Below are 24,706 nucleotides of genomic sequence, written 5' to 3'. Positions count from 1 at the left end.
TTTTTAAGGTTGTACTGTTTTCACATTCAAGATGAAAACAAATATTTCAACATTTATTAAACGTTGGTTTGACAATTTTTGGTGTCAGGTCAGATTTACAATAAATATTGTAGCTTATTATAAATCCTTTGTAACAAAAACATCCATTGGCAGTGAAACACTACACTCTACAAAAAGATGGTTCTTTGAAGGTTCTTTACATGTAGTAACAGTTCTGTTTAGATCTGTATTGTCCCGAAGATCCCCTTATTTGCTGAAATTGTTCTTTGTGTTAGAGTTTAGGGTTCTTTATTCACGCCTTTTTGTTTTTCAAATCTGTAACTGTCGAAGCCACCTTACTGGTTTTCTGGAGCTCAGCCATCCATTTACATAGACTGTCAACACATGATTTCTTTCTTAAAATTTTAACTCTCAATTTGTAACTAGTTTCCTACCAACATGGCTTTTTCTCTTTGTAGTTTAACAGAACATGTGAGTGTGACCAGCTCTGTCCTGTCCAAAGAACCCAAATTTGGTACTGTTTAGAACCATTTCTTAACAGTGTAGGAGAACATAAACAACACTGGCACTATTCCTCTTTGGTATGACTGAGCATAGACCCGCTATAACAACTCCCTTCATACATCCACAGTAAATCCAATGGGATTCAGCATCAGAAAAATCCTCTACTGGTTGCGTGGTGTTCTCAAGGTTGAAACAGGAGAAATGGTCTGTTTTTCTGTAGCATGCTGAGTCCTGAATGTCACTGTACCCTGTGGCTTTCTCTCAGGACTGTGGGTTTTGAGCGCTGAGCCTGTGGGCTGGATCGGTTTCTCTGGGTTGTTATTGGGCTGAGATGACACCGATGTCAATGGCTGCATCTCTATTGCCTGTTTCTCCTCCCTCTTGTGTCGCCCGTCTTGGCGATGATGACCGTGGTGTCTTACATGCTTTCTCTCTCTGTGCTTTCCAGGTTGTTTTCTAGAGGTACAAATAGTATGAATGGAAACCATATGTAAATAATAATGAATCCACTGCAGTTAAATTGTTTAAAAAGCACACAATAGTACATCATATAAAATCGCAAGTAGAATCTTACTTTGTGATTGCCTCAAATTTTGTCTCTCTGTAGAAGGAGCTTTTGTTCATCATGTAGAGCAGAATCATGTCACAGACAAAAACCCCCTGTGGAATGAGATGAGCACCGACCATACAAGAGTCTGAGAAACGTCTCTAATACATCAACCATTAGTGACACTGCTGGGAACTAGCTTAGATACTCACAGCACCCATTAAAGCAAGTCCAGAACCAATATTGATCACTGTAGGAATGATACTGAATTTTCCAGCCTGGAAAACAAAGTAAATACCATATTTCACCATGACATCAATGACAGGAATCTATAATAATTTTGATTATCTCTTACCTTTCCATTCACTAATATATCAAAGCGAATGCCATACACTTTAAATAGATTCCGATAGGTTTGACCTTCTGCATCACTGTAGTATCGAGCAAATCTACAAAATGAGAGAAACATGTCAGCCAGTGTAATGATACAGTTCCAAAACAAAATGCTTTGAAAGTAAAAAGTGCTGAAAATTGTTATTATAGAAAAATGCTCTCTGTCAATGAATCAATTTGTATGGTCAGGTTTGCTGACATGTTTTAGAAGGTGGAGTTTTGGTGAAAGGTCATGTGGGTAGCAAAATTAGCGAAATCACTTATAGAACCTTGTTATATGAGCGAAAATCAATAAATCAGAGCAATACCTGAAGTTGTAACCAGAGGTGACAGAGTGCTGTGGATTTTCAGAGGAATCCAAGCGTGTGAAGCTATATTCAGGGTTACACTGAGATTCGTCTTTATCCAAATCACAATTCCACTCGATTGCTACTGCAATTGAACCACCCTGTGTGTGTATAAGAAAGAAAAGAAAACATAACATTATAATCTTAATAAAATTAAATTCTGTGCAAAATATGGTGCATCACGGTATTCTTTTGCAGTTTGTGGAGTTAACTGTTCCAGTCAAAGTTTTATTTATTTATTTATTTTGCATATAGAAATTGAATATGTTTAATCTATAAAGTGCCAGATGACACTTTTGCTGGAAAATGATGGCATACCGTGCAAACTGTTTATAATTTTTAACCCATTGTAAATGATGCTTCTTAGTACCACAGGTCACTGTTTTGCTTGTGATATTTTGTTATATTTTAATTATACAGAAGACACATAAGGGCACGGGCTTAGAATAAGCCAGGAATAGGCCTTACTTCAATTAAGACATTTAATTAGCTTTTCATAAATGTATACAGGAGTGCATCTTGAGACAAAACAAAAGTTGCTTTTAGTTGAAACAGCTCAAGCATTTTTGTCTGGACTAGGCTTAAAGGGTTAGTTCACCCAAAAATAAAAATTCTGTCATTAATTACTCACCCTCATGTTGTTCCACACCATAAGACCTTCGTCCATCTTCAGAACACAAATTAAGAGAGTTAAAACAGTCCACGTGACTGCAGTGGTTCAACCTTAATGTTATGAAGCGACGAGAATATCTTTGACTATTTTAACTATCTTAATTTGTGTTCTGAAGATGAACGAAGGTCTTACAGGTGTGGAACAACATGAGGGTGAGTAATTAATGACAGAATTTTAATTTTTGGGTGAACTAACCCTTTAAGCCTTTTCTGTGAAACTGGGGGAAGATGTTCAAACATATTTAAAGCGGTACTCAGTAAGATTTGCGAAGCTCCCCCTACAGGTTCCTTCAGTGAATCACACTGTCGTAAATACTCCAAGCGCAGCTCTGGACTACAACGACTACAACGCTCACCAGCGCAGTAGTTTTGCAAATACAGTACAAGAAAGAGGAGGTGGGTAATTTGCAAATACAGTACACTCGTAATTTTCTAAATTGTCTTATAAAGTCATAATATATGCATTGTTTTTGAATTACCATAAAGCATTTTGTCACTCTCGCGTGAAAGTGAACATGAGGCGAGATTGTTTTGGGTTGGTGCAGCTCAACTTGCAAGTGCTGTTTTTTGGCGTAGACGTGCCAGAGGGGGTTAGTGCACGCCTCAAACACACCACTACAAGTCAATTAACCATCGTAAGGACTTAGAAAACTATTTATGAAGGTAAAAAAAGTTACTTAGTTCTGCTTTAAGTAGGGATGGGCAGATCGATATGAAGTATCGATATATCGATACCAACGTTGAGTATTGAAAGTATCGATATTCAAATTAAAATATCGATACTAAGGTGTGTTTTTTTTACCAGTTATTTTGTTTATTTAACAATAAATTTAATGCATACAATATGCATTGAATTGGACAAATGACCTATGTTAGCGAATAATTTGTAGTAGAAGCATTTTCCTGCTCATCTGAACACGCAAATGCTGCAAGTCAGAACTCAAGGCATTCGCTCACTGCCGACACTACATTCAAACAGGGCTGCGTTTAGTATTTTAAGAAACCATTGATGCTTTTGGGAAATGCAGCTCAGAACAATGCTTAACAGAAGACATAAAAACATAATATTATTTCACAATACAAAAAAATGAAATAGTAGCCTACATAATTTGTGCAATTACATTTATTTAAATTGAATGTTAAAAGTTCATATTGTTCTGTCAGAATACAAATGTTTCATTTTATGGGTGCAACAGTCTGTCTGTCACTGGCAGTCCCTTCTGAAAATGAAGCTTATTTGTAGATTTTCCATGGTTTATCAAGTAAAAATTTGAACCATGTGTGAACAAAAATATAATCTAATAAACTGCAATTAAGGCATATTGAATGTTAAAATGTTTTTCAAATATAATGTTAAGTAAGTATCATAACTCATTTTTCTCTTAGTAATTACATTTTTAAATAAATGTTAAAATCTATAAGTTCATAATAGAGGTATCGTATCGGTATCGATATCGATATCGGCGATATTAGCATCGAAAGTATCGGTATTGTATCGGAAACAAAATAAGTGGTATCACCCATCCTTAGCTTTAAGAGTGGCTTAAGTGTCCAAATACTTTTTGGGGTGCCCTGTGCCTGGATCAACATATTGATATTATTATTTACATGTGTTTACAATGGTGGAAACTTGCTTGTTTTAACTTGCCATTTCACGAGTTCACATATACATATAATTAGATAGTGTACAGTTATGCATATTTGGCGTGCTGTACGGGGGGAGGGCTCAGAGCTCGGAATTTTGGCTCGAACCCAGAGTAGCCTTCTCCCCCGGATGTGGTAATAATAGATAGAACTAGAAGTGAGGGATGCTGATAAACTGTCAACGAACAGAGGTAAGTCTGCAGTATATATACTTCTTGTTGTTGGTTGATTAGCTGAATGCTTTCCACTTGTGCTAATTAGGTTAATTATCTGCACCTGCTCCTCCCGAACTTTGTTAATAAAACGTCATGTCGTTTAAACCACTTGCCTTTGTTGCCATGTCCTGGAAATTGTATCCAGTCCGGTTAATCACATCTCCCACAAGAAAGATGGGACAATAGGGATGTTGTTCTTTGTCATATTTGCATGTCTTGAGATATGTGCTGTTGGTGGTAGGCAGGACGTTCGATCTTCAAGTGAGAAAAGGAAAAGTGGGAGAAACATTGTATTTACTATTATACTATGTGATGACATTATGGAGATCATGCAGCATCATGAGATCATGTGTAAGGACAGATGAAGTGCTGTCAGCCTGTCACTTAAATGGGCAGGGCACATGATATCAAGACTATAAGACTCAGTGTATGCTCCACACACTGTGTTGGTATAAATAGAGATGAGTAAGCGTCAGATATTCAGAGCAGCTTCTGCTGTGTCGTGCTGTGCCATCAGTATCCAAACATAACACTTTACTGTGTGCAAGACAAGTAGGTCTGCGCTTTCAGACCGCTACAAACTTTTTATAAGGCATTTGATTTCTCTGTTTTTGTTTAGTATGTGGCTTTGTAACAACTCAATGAAGAATCACTCTATTTCTGATAAAAAGTAAAAAAGCAAGGCGCAATTGCAATACAGTGTTGCTCAGTTTGGATTTGTTAAATAAACTTTTCCTGGTAATTTTCTCACCCCCATGTCATCCAAGATGTCAATGTCTTTCTTTCTTCTTTCTTCAGTCGAAAAGAAATTAAAGTTTTTTGATGAAAACATTCCAGGATTATTCTCCTTATAGTGGACTTCAATGGGCACCAAACAGTTGAAGGTCAAAATTAGTTTCACTGCAGCTTCAAATTGTTCTACACGATCCCAGATGAGAAATAAAGATCTTATCTAGTGAAACCATCACTCATTTTCTGAAAAAAATTGAAAATTATACAAGTTTTAACCTTAAATGCTCATCTTGAACTAGCTCTCTTCTTCTTCTCCTCTATTAGAATTCCAGCAGTGTAGACGCTGCTAAGCATATTACTGCCCTCCACAGGTCAAAGTTTGAACTAATTTTTATATGCAATATGCTAGTTCAATAGTATATAACAATTAGTTCAAACTTTGACCTGAGGAGGGCAGTAATACGCTTAGCAGTGTCTACACTGCTGGAATTCTAATAGAGAAGAAGAAGAAGAGAGCTAGTTCAAGATGAGCATTTAAGGTTAAAACGTATATAATTTTCATTTTTTTTCAGAAAATGAGCGATGGTTTCTCTAGATAAGACCCTTATTTCTCATCTGGGATCATGTAGAACAATTTGAAGCTGCAGTGAAACTAATTATGACCTTCAACTGTTTGTTGCCCATTAAAGTCCACTATATGGAGAAAAATCCTGGAATGTTTTCATCAAAAACTTTAATTTCTTTTCGACTGAAAAAAGAAAGACATGGACATCTTGGATGACATGAGGGTGAGTAAATTATCAGGAAAAGTTTGTTTAAAAGTGGACTAACCCTTTAATGTGTTCAGGATTGTATGGGCTCTTTAAATAACTGCTTGCCAGATGACACTCTGTTTTTGAGCCACAGAAATGATCCTGCACTCATAAGTGAACTATGAACTTTCTTATTCAGCAGAGTTTGAATTGACAACTGAACATCCTGTGCTGACCGAGCATGAAAAGCGTCCAAATGACGGGGGGAAAAGGTTATGATACTAGGTTCATGTTACTCAGCAGGTGTCCATAATGCACAAGATAGAACTGCTAGATATGATCTACAGATTTTATGAGAAAAGGCTTTAGCAGGAGTATCCTGTGGGAGGAAAGAGATTTTATGTATGTTATTGTTGCTCCATCTACAACTCTGATGGTGCTTTGCAAAGAAAATAACATGCAAAACATTAGGCTGTAGAAAACCTAGTTGAAAAGCTTCAAAAAGACTATTGGAGGTTAGTTCAGTTCAGCATCTGTGGCATGCACACAAGAGAATAAACAATGAACGCATTTGCAGTGAGTGGCATGTCTGTCTGAGCACACTTATTTTGTTTCAGAAAAGTGAGAACATTTATTAGGCTTTAATGTAAAAATAAACACTGACATGATGCCTCCAGGCTTCACTTACTTGGAGAAGGCAAATTTTGGAAACTTGATGAAGTTCTTTACATAGACTGTGAAGTTTTCTGCTTTTGCCAGCATGGGCTCCCTGTTGCAACATTTGGCACATTACAGATACAACACTAATATGTAGGCATGAATCGGCAATAATTTTGCAAATGGTACACAACATTGTTCTCTTACAATGGTGTATGGCCATGCTCAACAGGGCACCAGCCATGAATCTCACAGGTTCCTGTGTCATTTAGACAGCGGCCTGTCTTCACTCCTGAATAAACAACAGTAGAATGTAGTCCCTTTAAGGCTCAGGAATCAGAAAACATACCAATGGTTTGTTTAAAACAATGTAACAACAATGTAACAGGTGTTGTGCTTACCATGGCCTGCTATAACAGTTTGCCCTTCCACACATTCATTGTCATTAGTACAAAAACCATCTGGCACTTTAGGACTCTGAAATAAGTAGAATGAAGTGAACACAGACAACAAACTCAGTGGTTTTAAAATGTACGGAGATCAAAAACTCCATAAACTTCTATATGAATCAGCTGAACGCCTCATGTCTTTGGTTGCATCATTTGTGTTGGGAATACAAATAAAAAAAAACAACAACCTGTCTCTTACCTCAGGGCAGAAACCCAGTCTTTGGTTTGGTGTCACTAGGTAATTTGTCACAATAAAGAAGACCCTGTCCCCCTGTTAAAAAGAATTGATGACATATTCTTACATAATACATTTTCAAAAGCAAATTAATAGATCAGGACACTTCCATTTTGTGTCTAATGTGATACTCCCAATTCAACCTTTCTACTTAGAACCAACAATCTTCACAATTTAAGGCTTTAGTAAATTCATTTTTATTTTATCTTGATCTGATAAATGGAGAAAAAAGCCTTGCATCTAAGCCCAAGAAAATGAGCTTCCAAGCCAAAAAGCCTCACATAAAAAATAGACTTCATAAAAGCTGCCTGTGGCACATGTGATCCAGCTCATCTTACACAGCATCTTTTGTGGTCAAAGCCTCAATGCCATTAATGAACACTATGAAGGTATAACACTTTTCTGCACATAGTTTTGCAAAAGCATTAGAGCACTGCAGGGAATAGAAGGCTTTGGTTCGATCAATTCAAATCTAAAATAAAAGTGGTGAAAATTACGAATAAGTATAGACTTTACATAAATACCCCTCTATCAGTCTCTCAGCTGTAAGATCCAACTGTTCTGGATGGATTTCAGCAAGATTATGTCCAAAACAAAGCAATACATTTAGATGACAGTAGATAAATGTGTATTATTTAAATTCTTCGCAAAAGATGTGTATGGCATGTCAGTTATCACCATAATAACAGATAAAATGAAGATTGTTTTTGAGAAAGTCTATTAACAGAGTACATATGGTTTACAAATACTATACATTTCTTTCAAAGCAAATATACAGCAAAGAAGTATATTTACTTGTGGAGGAATGACATAGTCCTCTGCACCCCAAAGCTGTAGACCAAACTGAGAGCTGTTGGTAAAATCTATACCCTTGAGTTTGGTGACCACAGAACTCTGGATGGCTTCCTCAGTCTCCTGATATCCTTTCTTCCAAATAAAAACCCAGCTTTAAGAGGACACACCAACAAAAGAAATAACAGTGAGAAAAACAACAACAATTTATATATATATATATAAGTCATTTTAATGGTTATTTAGGGTCTGTGTGATAGAGAGTAATGCTATAAGCCACATGTATGGCTAACACACCCTGAAGGACATTATAACAACATTCTTTTTTCTTTTTCTTTTTTTCTTTTTTGTAAAGGACAAGAATAAAGTAGCTTTAAATGGCATTAGGCGGGCTGGTGCTTTTGTGTGTTGCACAGCACATGTGATCCAGGTCATCTTACATTAAGCACCTTTTGCGGCAGCTCCATGGTGCCCAAAAACATGTGAAAGAATTGGGAAGCAGAAGTGAAGAAACTTTTGTCTGCTTCTAATAAATCCGTGGACTAAATGGTGATTATTAATCTAAAACAGAAGTCTTTTTCGTTACATGCAATACTTACAAAACGAGCACCAGCAGGTCGAACGGTGTAGAGACACTGCAATGGTTTCAGTCTTTCCATTGATATAAATAACATCCAAGACGTGCTTTAACTGTCCGATTACGGTTTCATGAAATTTATGAACGATTCGGTTTTATGAGATTCATATACAGAAACCATTGTGAGCATAAACAAACACTTAACGACCTTGTACATCTACTTTTAAAGATTAAATCTTCTAAAAACTGTCAGGGCATGCTCGTTCACCTCAACGTCTAGATTTAGAGAAGCACAAGACACCTACCCGATCACATATCCAATCACTCCCAGCTGAAAGAGTCTGAACAGAACTCCGACCTTTTTGTTTTTAGCGATGACAAATTTCTCAGTCTTGTAATCGAGTAGAGAGAAGAAAAAGTTACCCCAGGTCTGAGCCATGTTCCTGTGTCATTGACAGGCTCGAAGCAGCTGTCAACTGCTCTGCGCTTACGGCGGTGCAACCAGTTCTTCCCCCTGAATACATCGTCAAAACCTTTTTGATTTCTGTTCTCTTCCTTTTGTTCCGGAATATTTTTCTTTATTTTGTCAACATTCCTATCATTGATTTAACTGATAGCCTACGAGCAGTAAATAAGGGGTTACGCTGTTTTTAAGGACGTCTCAAAGGAGCTTTCTTACTACTCAGCGGATATCCATAATAGTTTTAATGGTGGCAACTGTCGTTCACATTATTTAATACAGGTATCATATAATAAATACTTTTACAGCATATTAATCTAAGTTTATATTCATTGTGTTCATTCAATTTATACCATTACATTTCAACATTTTAAGTTGTACAAATATAGGCCTACGCCTATCATGAATAAGGAATATAAATTATAAATGATTAAAGAATAATAAATTAACCTAGATTAATAAATGCAGTGAATAAATGCATAATATGGAAAAGTATATTATTAAGTAGGCTAATGTTATGAAATAGAATTTTTTTGTAAAGTGATAAAAACTGTTTTTCATTCGCTCTCCTATCTTATGTACAAGTCTGTGTTTTGACAAGCCTAATAATTTCCATGACCTTTTCGGTCGTTACCACATACAGAGGTAAGGATTTATTTTTAGAAATAATTTTATAGATAGGCCTATCGAGATATCCACATGTGAAATAATTTGGAATAATAGATTTTAACGATTTATAGTGTACGAATCAAATGTCTCGAATAATACAATAAAAAAAACTAGCCCAATTGCTTCAAGCTAGTTTGCGAACATTTTACTCTAAACCTATTTACAAAAACGCTAGCTGATTAAATAGTTTAGAACCAATTACTTCGGTTAGTAATATAATTGCCAGCTAATGACAAATAAACGCATAAGCAGCTCCAGCAGAGATTTGTTTAAAGTTAGAATTTCAGCTGGCTTATCTGAAGACACTTGGTGGCACCATCTTACCATTTTTGTAGCAGCAGCTGTCAAAACAAGACCACAACATGTGTCACTGAACTAGATTTTCACCATAGGTTATTACTAACCAAATGTGGAGTATAACCAAATTAGGTATCTGCCATCCAGCTTTTAAAATCAAATCTATAAAGAAAGAAACAAACAAGGAACCTCAACTTCTACCCATTATCTATAGAAATCCAAGTGCTTGGCTCCAGGAACTTTTTTTTTTTTTTTTAAACAAGCCTACAAAGACAAAGCCCCTTGAAGTTCTAAATACTTGCAGGGTTGCTTTTGTATCATCTTGAGTATTTAATTTTTTGAAAACTATTTCACTTATATTAACTTTAGCCAGATCATGAGTTACTAGTCAGGCACAAACACAAGGAAAACAAATCCAATCTTTCATTTCAATGCTTTTATTTTGTCATCTCAAGATAAAAATAATAATAATAATAATAATAAAAAAAAAAAAAAACAGGTGGAAAAACACTAATAAAGTGTAATAGGATTCAGTTAAAGTATGGAGAGAATGGGAGAAAGTGGTGAGTGCATGGGGATTACTGAAAGAATTAAATGTCCATCCTTGAGATTGTCAGTTTAAATATCTGAACCTCCTCTGAGACGCAGCACCAGATGCAATGTGGACTCTTTCTGGATGTTGTAGTCGGACAGTGTGCGACCATCTTCCAGCTGTTTGCCAGCAAAGATCAACCTCTGCTGGTCAGGGGGAATGCCTTCTTTGTCCTGGATCTTGGCCTTCACATTCTCAATGGTGTCGCTTGGCTCAACCTCGAGCGTGATGGTCTTGCCTGTCAAGGTCTTGACGAAAATCTGCATGCCTCCCCTGAGACGCAGCACCAGATGCAAGGTAGACTCTTTTTGGATGTTGTAGTCAGACAGTGTGCGACCATCTTCCAGCTGCTTGCCAGCAAAGATCAACCTCTGCTGGTCAGGGGGAATGCCTTCTTTGTCCTGGATCTTGGCCTTCACATTCTCAATGGTGTCGCTTGGCTCAACCTCGAGCGTGATGGTCTTGCCTGTCAAGGTCTTGACGAAGATCTGCATGCCTCCCCTGAGACGCAGCACCAGATGCAAGGTAGACTCTTTCTGGATGTTGTAGTCGGACAGTGTGCGACCATCTTCCAACTGTTTGCCAGCAAAGATCAACCTCTGCTGGTCAGGGGGAATGCCTTCTTTGTCCTGGATCTTGGCCTTCACATTCTCAATGGTGTCGCTTGGCTCAACCTCGAGCGTGATGGTCTTGCCTGTCAAGGTCTTGACGAAGATCTGCATGCCTCCCCTGAGACGCAGCACCAGATGCAATGTGGACTCTTTCTGGATGTTGTAGTCGGACAGTGTGCGACCATCTTCCAACTGTTTGCCAGCAAAGATCAACCTCTGCTGGTCAGGGGGAATGCCTTCTTTGTCCTGGATCTTGGCCTTTACATTCTCAATGGTGTCGCTTGGCTCAACCTCGAGCGTGATGGTCTTGCCTGTCAAGGTCTTGACGAAGATCTGCATGCCTCCCCTGAGACGCAGCACCAGATGCAATGTGGACTCTTTCTGGATGTTGTAGTCGGACAGTGTGCGACCATCTTCCAACTGTTTGCCAGCAAAGATCAACCTCTGCTGGTCAGGGGGAATGCCTTCTTTGTCCTGGATCTTGGCCTTTACATTCTCAATGGTGTCGCTTGGCTCAACCTCGAGCGTGATGGTCTTGCCTGTCAAGGTCTTGACGAAGATCTGCATGCCTCCCCTGAGACGCAGCACCAGATGCAATGTGGACTCTTTCTGGATGTTGTAGTCGGACAGTGTGCGACCATCTTCCAGCTGTTTGCCAGCAAAGATCAACCTCTGCTGGTCAGGGGGAATGCCTTCTTTGTCCTGGATCTTGGCCTTCACATTCTCAATGGTGTCGCTTGGCTCGACCTCGAGCGTGATGGTCTTGCCTGTCAAGGTCTTGACGAAGATCTGCATGCCTCCCCTGAGACGCAGCACCAGATGCAATGTGGACTCTTTCTGGATGTTGTAGTCGGACAGCGTGCGACCATCTTCCAGCTGTTTGCCAGCAAAGATCAACCTCTGCTGGTCAGGGGGAATGCCTTCTTTGTCCTGGATCTTGGCTTTCACATTCTCAATGGTGTCGCTTGGCTCGACCTCGAGGGTGATGGTCTTGCCCGTCAAGGTCTTGACGAAAATCTGCATGCCTCCCCTGAGACGCAGCACCAGATGCAAGGTAGACTCTTTTTGGATGTTGTAGTCGGACAGTGTGCGACCATCTTCCAGCTGTTTGCCAGCAAAGATCAACCTCTGCTGGTCAGGGGGAATGCCTTCTTTGTCCTGGATCTTGGCCTTCACATTCTCAATGGTGTCGCTTGGCTCAACCTCGAGCGTGATGGTCTTGCCTGTCAAGGTCTTGACGAAGATCTGCATGCCTCCCCTGAGACGCAGCACCAGATGCAATGTGGACTCTTTCTGGATGTTGTAGTCGGACAGCGTGCGACCATCTTCCAGCTGTTTGCCAGCAAAGATCAACCTCTGCTGGTCAGGGGGAATGCCTTCTTTGTCCTGGATCTTGGCCTTGACGTTCTCAATAGTGTCGCTTGGCTCGACCTCGAGCGTGATGGTCTTGCCTGTCAAGGTCTTGACGAAGATCTGCATGCCTCCCCTGAGACGCAGCACCAGATGCAATGTGGACTCTTTCTGGATGTTGTAGTCGGACAGTGTGCGACCATCTTCCAGCTGTTTGCCAGCAAAGATCAACCTCTGCTGGTCAGGGGGAATGCCTTCTTTGTCCTGGATCTTGGCCTTCACATTCTCAATGGTGTCGCTTGGCTCGACCTCAAGAGTGATGGTCTTACCAGTGAGGGTCTTGACAAAAATCTGCATCTGTAAACAAATTAAGAAAAATAAGATTAGCAACTATGCATAATCAAGTTTAAAACTATTGGTACACATTCAGTTACAGCAAAATAAAGGCAGAGGTCTTTAATGAATGCTTAAAATTATTTGGAACACCACATAAAATGTCAATATGCTCTAACAAGTAAAGTATTTGTATTGGTCAAACAGAAAATTATGGAGGCTGTTCTGTTAACCTCAACCAATGGCATGAATTCAGGGTAACAGTTTTCTGCCACAGAACAGCTGCATCAAACTGTCATATAGGTTACATTACAGTACATTTCAATTTTCTCCACAGTTTAGTACACTATTATCATGGTTTACTTAGTATTAATTGTATTTTTCCTCACTTAAAAATAAGTGACTTCCAAAATTAATAGTAATGTGATTTATTTATTTATTTTTTTAAATATAAAATCAGAAAAATATCCATATTTAAAACTTTATAAACTATAATAACTAACTTCAAAGTCAAGAAAGAGTGGAAGAGTGACCTCTGATCCAACTTATGACATAGGATGTAGGAGTAGCTTAAATGCGAATAGACGCATTTTGCGGATCAAACAAACAGGGCTGGGCAACAGACTCAAACTCCCTTTCTCTTATGCTGGAGGATTCTGATATGCATCTTTAATAATTCTCATTTTAGAGTTTCTTATAATAATCATTATAAAGCTTGGAATAGCCAGTATATTTTTAATGCAACTAATTTTGTTCGTGTGAAAGAAGATGGTCATATACACCTAGGATGGCTTGAGGGTGAGTAAATTTTGGGATAATTTTAAACAATTCTCATCATTTTAAATTCACTATCCCTTTAACCAAAACCATTTTATTTCAATGCAATTGAATGTCTCCTTCAAAGGACTGCTTTGGTGAGAGGGAAAAAAAAAAAAAAAAAAAAAAAACACCCCTCACACACCACGAGAAAGTATTATATAGCATTACAATTTTTTACAGTAGGCTATTCTATGAAACCATTTTCCTGAAAGAACATGAAGGGTTTATGTTTATATAAATATGTGCTAAATTGTCTTAGGTATTTGACAAATTTGTATTCAAGTATATCAAATTTTCACAACGTGAGTAAACTAGCACGACGTCAAAACTATTAGATTTAAAACATTTAATTACGTTACTGCGCAACACCAAACATCCTCTTCACTAACATGGCGGCTGTACAGAAACATCCGGGTTCTTTGTTCGCAGAACACTATGATTCAGCAAAATCACATCGAACAAAGACTAACCAAATCGAAAGCAAAATACAAGAACTTCACAATTAAGAATAAAACATAAATTTCGGTAACGTTATATGTTGCGCTCATTACTTAGACGAACGCATTATTAACAATATAATGCAGATCAATACGTTTAGATATCCAGAAAACTACCGCCGAGAACCAATACAATACCCACAAGAAAAACGAAACATTAAGAATGTATTATTAAAGTCTTGAACAATGATATGAAAACAACTAAATGTTGATTCTTACCTTTTAACAAGCTTGCTGATTGTGAGACTGTGAAATTGCTTCTGAAAATTTGTCCTCTGCTCCGTAGAAAATCTGTCGTTGAATGCGAACGATACTGTATTTATACAAACCCAGGGGCGTGACGTTTACGGTACGTCACATGACCAGATCCTTCCGCAGTCAAAACCTTTATTTGTTAAAACATTTAAATATGCTTTTAAATAAAGATTTATGATTATGCTTTTAGCAATTGCATGTTTTGTATCCGTATTTTAAGTGTGTAATTATTATTATAGGCTACTATATCAAAAAAGGAAGTCTCAAGAATATGCGAGAATGCGCTGTTCTGGTGGTACACCCTTGAGGCCGTGATTGGCTGGTTGGGTTGTTTGTTCTCTTTGCTATTGGTGGTGAATCAGACTATTGGAATCTGGGCCAGGCAAAGAAAAGCATACAATGATAGAAAAAACTAGAATAATCTAGAATATTTGATATTCCTAAACCAGTCTTGCTAATAATTGTGTCAAAAACCTGGGACCAGCTCTGTGTGCTTTTAAAATAAACCCATAAATATCACACAGAAATGACAGGCTGTTATCCCTAAAAGAGAGTTGGATCAAAAATGTGGTTTCTTAACAAAACATGTTTCCATGAAGTACATTATTTGTGTTTTAGCCTTGGCTTTATTCAGAGTTGTGTCAACCAGTGCACTTAATATAGAACACAACTTGTGACACAGATGGCATTGCTTTGAAACGTGTTGACCTCAGACATGCTGCCCGCAGTATCTGTTGCAGCAATGTAGGTCATTTTCTCTGGGAGAAACAGACAGACAGTAACACAGCCGTTCATACTGCTACAAAGCTGGGTCTGACTTGCAAATAAAAAATGATGGGATTTTGTTGAAGTTTACCTTGTTGGAGTTTTTGTACTATCCTCTGTTATTAAAGAAAGGTGTAATGCTAAAGTTATAATAAGTTTTGGGACTTAAAGAAACCTCCTGTTCCCAATTCTCATGTGACTTTGTGTTGCTATGGTAGAAAACAAGCATGCATGAACAAAACTACAAACAAGACGAACCAGCTCCAAGCTTGCTCTGAGGATTATGGTTAACGCCTGTAGTAAGCAGCTAGTTTCTTTAATCAGCACTTACAGTGCTGTGGGCAGGCTATTAAAATAAACATCATAAAATAGTTACCCAAGATAAGTAAACATTACTTGACTTACTCTTCAAAATGGGATGGTATTGTGAAACTGCTCTTTGAGCCTTGTTTATCAGGACAGTCGTGGACTAGTATTATTGTGGAATCAGGTCCCATGAGTTTGAACAGCTGCTAAAAGATTATATAGATCACCCACATATACTGAAATTTAAAAATAAGTACATGGTAAAAAAAATACCTTATGAGAGTTTAAGAGGGCAACCAGGACACGATAGTAAGATGATGTAATCATAAGTTTGTTTTTAGGCTTATATATATATGGCCTTGTCTGCTGTTGGCTCTCTATGTTAAACCCACGATACTTGGCATTTGAAAGTACTCTAATAATATCACGGGCTGATCAGCATTTATGTTAATGTTATGAATTAGAGATTCTTATTTTAGCCGACTGCTCTACTAAAGTGAAAATGTAATTAGTGCTTTTGCTTTCCGTTGTTAACAGCAAAGAAATATTTTCTATCGAACAAGGAAATTGTTTCTAAGACAATTATGGGAAATTGATAACTATTTACAAGAAATTTCCTGGTTATTATTGGCCGACCCACTTATGAGCTAGCTTCCACATCACCAGACTGAACTCAAAGTGTTTCTGTTCAGAAAGTTCAAGATCACGTGTACCTTGAACTTTCAAGGGAGTGTGTTTGTGCGTGTGTGTGTGTGTGTGTGTGTGTGTATCACTTGAAATTGTTAACAACTTACTGTAACTTAATCTGTCATCAACATCAAATATTATAAATAGCTTGTACTACAGTATGTTAAGAAATAAGCTGTTATGATAACATTTTGGCTGTTTAAATGTTTAACCATGTTTGAATATCTGTCAATGATGGAAAAATTATGCAGTCACAATTAAACAAAGTCGACATAAAAAGTTTTATATAAAACATCTCACTGTGTCAAAACACAAATTGTTTGGTTTCATTTGGAATTCAATAAAAACAAGTTTTACTTTCTGTTTTATTTAACAACACACTGTCCCCAAAACTGTCATGTGACATAGGATATCTGTATTAGGTTATACATTATTTGTTTATATGTACAGTTCAGTCTATTTCGAAGAAATGTTTTTCTTTCTGCTCTGATACTGTCCTGGACTTTGTCTGGACTCTTGCAATAGCTGAACGGGTGGAACCAGATGACGCCGAGGGCAAAATGAGCTGGCTGAAGCATGTGACCCAGCCAGTCAACAGGGTGTGTTTTGCAAGCAGGGTGATGGTTATCAAACAGAGTATAGAATGTTCTATCTACAGGAAAGCATGACTTAACAATTTAAACCGGTTATAGGTTGTAGACGACAAACAACCCCACCTTTAAGATATATAAAGTTAGAGGAATGGCGTGCGTAACTAAAGACGAAAGGTAGGCTATGTAACCTTCACTTTCGCTGCGTAATGCAGACATTGTGGATCAAAACTGTTATAAAACACTGACACACATAACGAGTGTTTATCTCGCTGCCCTTAAAAATGTCACTAAAGTCCGTTGATTTCATACATTGGTAAATACATGAGCCAATGAGGCACATATTGTCTCCTGATGTAAATGATCTGTTGTTTCCAGGGAGCGTGATGGTCTTGTGAAACACACCGGAGGTTGCCACTGCGGCGCGGTGCGTTTTGAGGTGTGGAGTGCTCCAGATTTACACGTGTTCAATTGCAAGTAAGGAGCATTTTCAGCCATTAACACAGTCGCAGTACTATGGTCTAATCGCGTGATTGTGTGCTCACGTGGATTGCTTTCTGAAAAACGAACAGTCATTCAGCAGTTGAATACCTTTTCAAGTCACGTGGGTCATTCCACGAAATGGATGTATTTTACACACTGAAAAGACTTAAATCGTTTTGTCAGGTCTTTGCCTACAAAGATTATAGAATCTATTTCACGTAGAACAAAAAAGACAAAGTAATGAATGTTATGACGATGTCGTGCCTGAACCTTAACCTGGGAGCAGAACTTGAAGTAGGCCTGCTTTTAACAAAATATTATGTCCACTAATACTAGGAAATAATGCATATGTATTGTGTGATACATCGGTTTGCTCAATATATTGTTTGTTCGAGTATATACTGTTTTTATGTATACAGTGGTTTGTTCAAGTATATTAATTTAGATACTTGGTTTCTTCATGAAACATTTTTAATATATTGGTTTAGAAACATTTGTGTGATCAAGTATATATTGAGTTTTTTCATTTATAGTAGATGTAAAAATTGGCTAAATGCCATAGATAAAGGTGAACACTTTATATTGGATTTGCTAGCACTGTCTGCAAAGATCATAGCTAAATAATAAGCAAAAGTTGCAGCAATTTAATGCTTGCATAAATGCATTATGGTTACAGTCATAATTAGTTATATTGAATTTTTTTTTTTGTATGCACATTGGAAGTAAACATATGAATGAAACAATTAAGCATTGATGCATAATCCAGTACTTAAATGATTACAATCTTTTTTTTTTTGTTTTTTTTTTTTTTTAATTTCTTTTTTTTTGAAAACCACAAAATCAAACATTTGTCATTATAATCCCTTTTATGTAGGTTTTCATGTGATGTGTATTTTAGGGTTAACATTTTCATACATTTTTCAGGCCTGAAAACACAATTTTAAAATGACCTGATATTTACATGTTCCCTAATGTTTTTAAGCCAAACTCACAACCTACCATGCCAACTTGGGTAAAGTTGGTTTTATATTCGCACATTCGGACATCCGTATTCAATAGCCTTGCTAATCACACTACATTGGACATTCACAAGTAAATATGCCATTAAAACAATACTTGCCTATTTTGATCGACTGTGAAAAATGTTGTAAGTTGACAATCGTTGGTTGTCAATATCATGTCGCTGCTTAAATTTCGCAAACATTAATTTATTGCACATTTATTGGAAAGTCTGAATTTATCAGAAGTACGAATGTGCGAATATAAAACCAACTTTACCCAAGTACCATGCCATTGTGTTTAAAATGGTCTCCACAGTAAGGGCCCGCTTTGCAAATTCATCAACTATTTCATCACTCAACATAGGCTTAAACAAAAACAAGCCCAAGCAGATGCTAAAAACTCATATTAGGTGTTTTCTTGATGATGATTCTTCACTAAAGATGCTTATTAATGCTAAAAACAATAATATCATTGTACTTAAGGGTAAAACTTCCTAAAGCCACTGGAATGCTATCAGAATTGCTTATAACTCAACTGTAAATACAGCTACACTGTCAGTTATGCCTTAAGGGAAATTTTGTGAGTATATACTAATGCTGTGTGACCACAGATGGGATTATTGTATATGAATTACTGAGAATATATTTGTTCTACAGCCATCCCCTTAAAGTCTGTTTTCTCAAAATAACAAAGGGACTAACTTTAATATCTGTAAGACCCAATTTTAAGTATTTCTTTTTTACAGTCCAAACAGGGCTTCTGATAGTAATATCTCCACTGCTCCAAAATGTGCTTGTTGAACTCAGATGTCCATTTAAGTTGATCCAAAAGGCTATTAACAGGTTAAGCTTATGAATATTTAGTGGTATTTCACCCATCTCTACCTGCAGTGATGGAACTAGAGGAGATATAAAAAACAAACAGCACATCATTTTTTTTCTTCATAGATCCATACCATACTCACAATCAAGAGCTGACAAATTTATTGTATTATATATTTGTTTTAAAGACTATTCATTGGCACCCAACTCAACATCTGCTAAACATTTTAAAATATTTATCCTTTTTTTTTTTTTTTTTTTTTTTTTCAAATGTACCTAATTGCTCCTGAACATGCATCTCAAAAGTTAACCTAGAGTTCATCAAGGTATCTAAATAACAGAGATTTTTCCAATACTTGGCCATACAATTTCATTTTTACCTTTGGCATAGTGCTAATTTTTATAAAACTGATATGCAAAAACTCATCTTAGCCCATTTATCTTCTTTATGTACTGTTGCCTGCAGGCCTGGTATGACATATGGAGCATCATCACCTCTCTTCTATGTTCCTCAGTCTTCAGCATGCAGTGATTGTCCTATATTTCCTTGCATTTGCTTAAAAATATAATTGTCATAATGTTCTCAATTGTTTTTTGTACTTTTGGAGGGTGTCATTGTCTATTACTTATATTTTGTATATATTTTAAGACTATCCCACTATGTTTGCTCAAATCAATCCATTATTAAGTTATGCATTCTTCTTCCAACGCCCAGAAATTTCTGTTTTGAAAGTAGGAAGAAACAGTCAGAAAATATCCTCCAAAGAAATGTTTAACAGAAATAATTTAATTATTTTCATTTTTGTTTTTGTCATGAATGCATAATTGTAAAACCAGCAAACTGTGTCTTTACAAATCTTTACAAAGAAGCTGTTCCAATATAGAGATGCTTTAAATATAAAGACAATTCAACAGCCCTGATCAAAAATGGCCCGATTTTATTAAACAACTACTTCTTATGTCTGTGAGTGTGTTGTTAATTTATTACAATGTACAATTAATTCAGTCTATGAAATACCCCCACAAATTTAAGATGAGTAAAAAAAAAACACTATTAAATACTGTTGCATGAATGATTATTTTAAGGAGTGTGTATTCATTTAGCATTGATATCATGTGCACTTTATACATTGTCTTTTAGTTGTACTCCTTTTTTTAACTTAAAAGAATAATTTGACATCTAGAAAACAATTGTGACAACCCCAACAACTCATCAGGAAACCAATGTATCCTTACTAATATATTTGAACAAACTGTTTCAAAATGATTGAAACGAAATGTATTTCGAAAAAAACAATGTATAAATGAACAAACCAAGGTATCTAAAACAATGTAAACTTGAAGAAACCAATGTATACTTGAAAAAAATATGTACACTTGAACACACCCATGTATACTTGATCAAAGCAGTATATACAAACCAACATATACTTGATCAAACCAGTGTATACTTGATCTAAACCAAAGCATGCTTGAAGAAACCAGTGTATACTTGAAAAACCAATATATACTGATGTATATTTCATCAAACCAATGTATCTAAATACTTGAAGAAACCAATGTATACTTGAAAAATCACCATGTTGGGAGGCATCATGGTAACTTGTTTGTGTGTGTATATATATATATATATATATATATATATATATATACAAACAATATATATATATATATATATATATATATATATATATATATATATATATATATATATATATATATATATAAAACAGAGAGAAGAATGGAGAGGGCAAATACAAAATGCTAGCTTGAGAAAAATGCTAAAAGGATGGTGTCAGCTTTTCATTGTTATAGTCATTGTTTTCACTTGAGTGATTTTCGTGGGGTAACCCACCTACTGATGGTTTTGATTGATTTTGGTCTCAGTTGCAGTATTTGCACAAAGAAACAGAATCGTCACTTCATTGTGCCAAAATCCCAGTTCACCTTGCTGCAGGTATGTGTTTTGAATGCATGTACACAGGATCTGGTTGAGCAGAATGCATATAATGTTTAATTATAAAATTATCATGTTTCATAGGGATCAGACAACATGACCACATACACATTTAACACCCACATGGCCAAGCACACATTCTGCAAAACTTGTGGCGTTCAGAGTTTCTACACTCCACGTTCCAACCCTGATGGATATGGTGAGTTTATTAGAAAGCAGACCATTATTGGGATGTTTTTACAGACTGTTTTTAGCACATAGAAAGACTGACATTGTTTACAGACAAACAGTACTTTACCTTGCTTTGTATTAAATTATGGAGCATTTCCTTTTTGATGCGGAAAAGGTTTGCTCTCTTATTTGGGTGTTTTACATGTATTTTGCCATGACTTTACAGGTGTGGCACCTCATTGTTTGGACCCTGGAACAGTGAGAAGTGTGATTGTGGAGGATTTCTGTGGACAAAACTGGGAGGAAAGTATGCAGAAGCATCAGACTATTAGAAGTATGTCAAAACCAACAACGGAAACATAATTCACGGTTTCCTATGGCTATTTGAATAGTTTGACTTTAAAGGTCCCGTTCTTCGTGATCCCATGTTTCAAACTTTAGTTAGTGTGTAATGTTGTTGTTAGAGTATAAATAAAATCTGTAAAATTTTAAAGCTCAAAGTTCAATGCCAAGCGAGATATTTTATTTAACAGAAGTCGCCTACATCGAACGGCCAGTTTGGACTACATCCCTCTACTTCCTTCTTTAATGACGTCACTAAAACAGTTTTTTGACTAACCTCCGCCCACAGGAATACACAAGAGTTGCGTTTGTAGAGTGTGTTTGTCGCCATGTCGTCGAAACGCTGTTATTTTCATCCCGCAGTCCAATCACCGGGTCTGATTCCGGCTCAAGAAGACTTAAAGACATGTTTACAATAACACTGAGCGCGTGCATCTCCACGTTATGGTAAGAGGCGTGACCTTTCCGGGCAAGGTTCGCTAAGCTGCTGTCGAATCACAACACAGGAAGCGCTGGCACAATCAGAACTCGTTACATATTTCTGAAGGAGGGACTTCATAGAACAAGGAAGTCATCAGCCCGTTTTTATGACAGTGGAAACAGCGGTATACAGAAAAGTAAATTATGTGAAAAATACTGTGTTTTTTTACACGCGAAACATGAACACATGTTATATTGCACACTATAAACACAATCAAAGCTTCAAAAAACCATGAAAAACGGGACCTTTAAGACTGCAGCTTCAGCCAGAAGACATAGGGTCCATTTACATGACACTGTTTTCGACTAAACTTTTTTTTTAATGCTTTTTGGCTGTTCACTTATACTACAATGGAGTTTTGGGGGCCTGAAAATGACTTTTGAAGCGGGTTTCAAAGTGGACTTTTTTTTTTTTTTTTTTTTAAGATAATGTTATCGTCTTCATGTGATCTTCAAAAACACAAATTTGTGAAAACGCCAATGTCATGTGCATGCATCTTACGTGTTCAGTCGGTTCAGTCTATAGGAATGTGCGAGTACTTGACAACCAAAACAACAAAGTGACATCACCAACTACTGGCACGGCATAATATCGAATTTTTTGTCATTTTCGTGGAACCGTGTGAACGGGGATTGTTTTGACATCGTTGTCATCTGTACGTGAAACTTTTGCTAAGGAAAAACTTTTTTAGTACATTATTGTCATGTAAACATACCCTTAGATTGCACTCTCCTGCTTCATTTTTATCAGTGTACTAGAGCAGTGGTTCTCAAACCTGTCCTGGGGACCCCCCACCACTGCACATTTTGCATGTCTCCCTCATCTAACACACCCAATTCAACTCTTGCAGTCTCTACTAATTAGCTGATGACTTGAATCAGGTGTGTTAGATGAGGGTGACATGCAAAATGTGCAGTGGTGGGGGGTCCCCAGGACAGGTTTGAGAACCACTGTACTAGAGAACCATGAATTCAAACTTGGTTTTGTGGCTTTTGTGTATTAGCTTTAAAGCCTCCTGCACATGCTAATATACTCATAATTGTTGACGAAATTCACATTTCCAGATGTACAAATGTACAATAAACCTTTCTCTTCTTAAAAAATGGACCCAAAATATAGATTTTTTTTTTTAAAACATACTGTCTAAACTTCCCCTGTATTCTAGGGGTAATCTGTAGTGATTTTATGACTTTGAAGCAATGATTTCTTTGGTATGTAGTATCCAACTTTTCGTTTCATTAAGAAATGTATCAACAGAGCACATCATATGAACACGTTCAATGAGGGGAGACCACTCTTTTGCGGCCGCCACTCCTAGGCTGTGGAATAGTCTTCTGCTTTATATCCGCCAATGCTTGGGGAATTTAAATGACAATTAAAATCTTAAATGATTAAATGATCTTACATGAGTGCGGTGTTAGCAGTGAAACAGGTTTTTATTAATGCCTCTTTGAATTTAAGGTTTATTTATGATTGTGTGTTGTACTGATATAGAAGTTGAATGTGAAGTTACTGTTGTCTTGCTTTGTTCCATGTACAGCACTGTGGTCAAGATTTGTTGTATTAATATGTGCTTTATAAATAAATTGAACATGTTAGCAAAACTGAATGGAAATCATACTTGTATAGACATTTAGAAGAAATTATTTAAGATTGTCATATCAAAGGAGGAATTATATTTGTATTGTCTTCCAACTTTGTATTGAGGATGTTGTCATGTAAGGAAAACCACTAAAACATTTATTTTCAAAATGAAAAAAGTTAACAGGTAAGAGAACTACATTCATCAAACAATTTAATGGTGTCTTTTCTTTATATTATTTAAAATTATGTTGCATTACTCCACATTGTTACATGCATACAGTTTATTCATAACTCAAAACAGAGAACGTCCTAGAATTACAGATTCACTTAGAAAGAATTCAAAAATACATGTCAGTTCTAAAACCGTATTGAATCAGAAAACTTGGTACAGTACTTATTAATATGTTTGGAACAGTGCTTCAACTACATTAATAAGTCCAATAACAACAGTAACAGCAAATGTAAACAATATACAGAATCAAATTTTGTTTTCTCCATTCCCCGCATACTCAAAGGCACAATCTGTTCTTTGGATTCAACTACTCTATTAAGGTACTTAACTAGGCTGAACCTCTCCAGATAACTGGCTTTCAGAATATTGGACGGTTTAGGGTACAGAGTATATAGGTTTAATATGAATATGTTGGCTGAACCTTTTTAATATGCTGTCACTATATAGTAATTTAATGACAGTATATTTGGAATGCGGTTATATAAAGAAATAAGAAACATGAAGTAAACTTTACCTAAAAATTTTAGTGCATATTAGTCCTGTATGGACAGGAACAGTGTCTAAGACAATATAATCTAATAAATTTTCACATTTTTTGTTTCCACAAGGATGGCCTGGTATGTGTTTACAAACATGTAGCGCGAGAACAGTATGTAGAGCCGGCGGAACCACAGCAGCTGAGAGCGATGACAGAGCATGGCTTTCTGAGGAAGGAAGAGGAAAGAGAAATGAACAGACAGCAATATTTTGTTGAGTTACTGAGTGCAGATTTTTTTTTTTTTTTATATAATGCCACACTCAGCTAGATGACCTGACCCAAAAGTCACAGGCGGGCACATGAGGGCTTAACTGCTACTGTAAGGAGCCAGACTGGTAGTGCCAGTTC

General features: G+C 36.7%; 4 protein-coding genes across 4 annotated transcripts in view; 1 reads left to right on the top strand and 3 right to left on the bottom strand.

The window, feature by feature from the left end:
* p2rx5 (purinergic receptor P2X, ligand-gated ion channel, 5) lies at positions 1-10,215 on the bottom strand. The gene is made up of 12 exons (XM_048188318.1): positions 8,822-10,215; positions 7,943-8,093; positions 7,112-7,183; positions 6,865-6,940; positions 6,671-6,755; positions 6,495-6,575; positions 4,436-4,577; positions 1,753-1,892; positions 1,407-1,500; positions 1,264-1,329; positions 1,079-1,164; positions 1-960 (listed from the first exon to the last, which is right to left on the bottom strand). Exons 1-12 carry the CDS (start codon positions 8,953-8,955, stop codon positions 666-668), a joined length of 1,422 nt encoding a protein of 473 aa, XP_048044275.1. The 5' UTR covers positions 8,956-10,215; the 3' UTR covers positions 1-665.
* A 148-nt stretch (positions 10,216-10,363) lies between these two features.
* Positions 10,364-14,521, bottom strand: ubb (ubiquitin B). The gene is made up of 2 exons (XM_048188317.1): positions 14,364-14,521; positions 10,364-12,852 (listed from the first exon to the last, which is right to left on the bottom strand). The coding sequence occupies exon 2, from the start codon at positions 12,850-12,852 to the stop codon at positions 10,561-10,563; it is 2,292 nt and encodes a 763-aa protein (XP_048044274.1). The 5' UTR covers positions 14,364-14,521; the 3' UTR covers positions 10,364-10,560.
* A 2,176-nt stretch (positions 14,522-16,697) lies between these two features.
* On the top strand, positions 16,698-21,681 carry cenpv (centromere protein V). Its single transcript, XM_048188319.1, has 5 exons — positions 16,698-16,924; positions 17,126-17,224; positions 20,941-21,010; positions 21,095-21,209; positions 21,408-21,681. Exons 1-5 carry the CDS (start codon positions 16,899-16,901, stop codon positions 21,542-21,544), a joined length of 447 nt encoding a protein of 148 aa, XP_048044276.1. The 5' UTR covers positions 16,698-16,898; the 3' UTR covers positions 21,545-21,681.
* A 1,740-nt stretch (positions 21,682-23,421) lies between these two features.
* pigl (phosphatidylinositol glycan anchor biosynthesis, class L) overlaps positions 23,422-24,706 on the bottom strand; it is a 35,518-nt gene continuing 34,233 nt past the window's right edge. The window contains exon 7 of the mRNA XM_048188315.1: positions 23,422-24,524. Coding sequence (XP_048044272.1) covers positions 24,396-24,524 — 129 coding nt within the window. The 3' untranslated portion in view covers positions 23,422-24,395. The remainder of the gene's footprint in view (positions 24,525-24,706) is intronic.

The sequence above is a fragment of the Megalobrama amblycephala genome, linkage group LG4 (genome assembly GCF_018812025.1).
Source record: "Megalobrama amblycephala isolate DHTTF-2021 linkage group LG4, ASM1881202v1, whole genome shotgun sequence".
In the NCBI taxonomy this organism is placed as follows: Eukaryota; Metazoa; Chordata; class Actinopteri; order Cypriniformes; family Xenocyprididae; genus Megalobrama; species Megalobrama amblycephala.
This window is presented reverse-complemented; position numbering and strand designations above follow the sequence as displayed.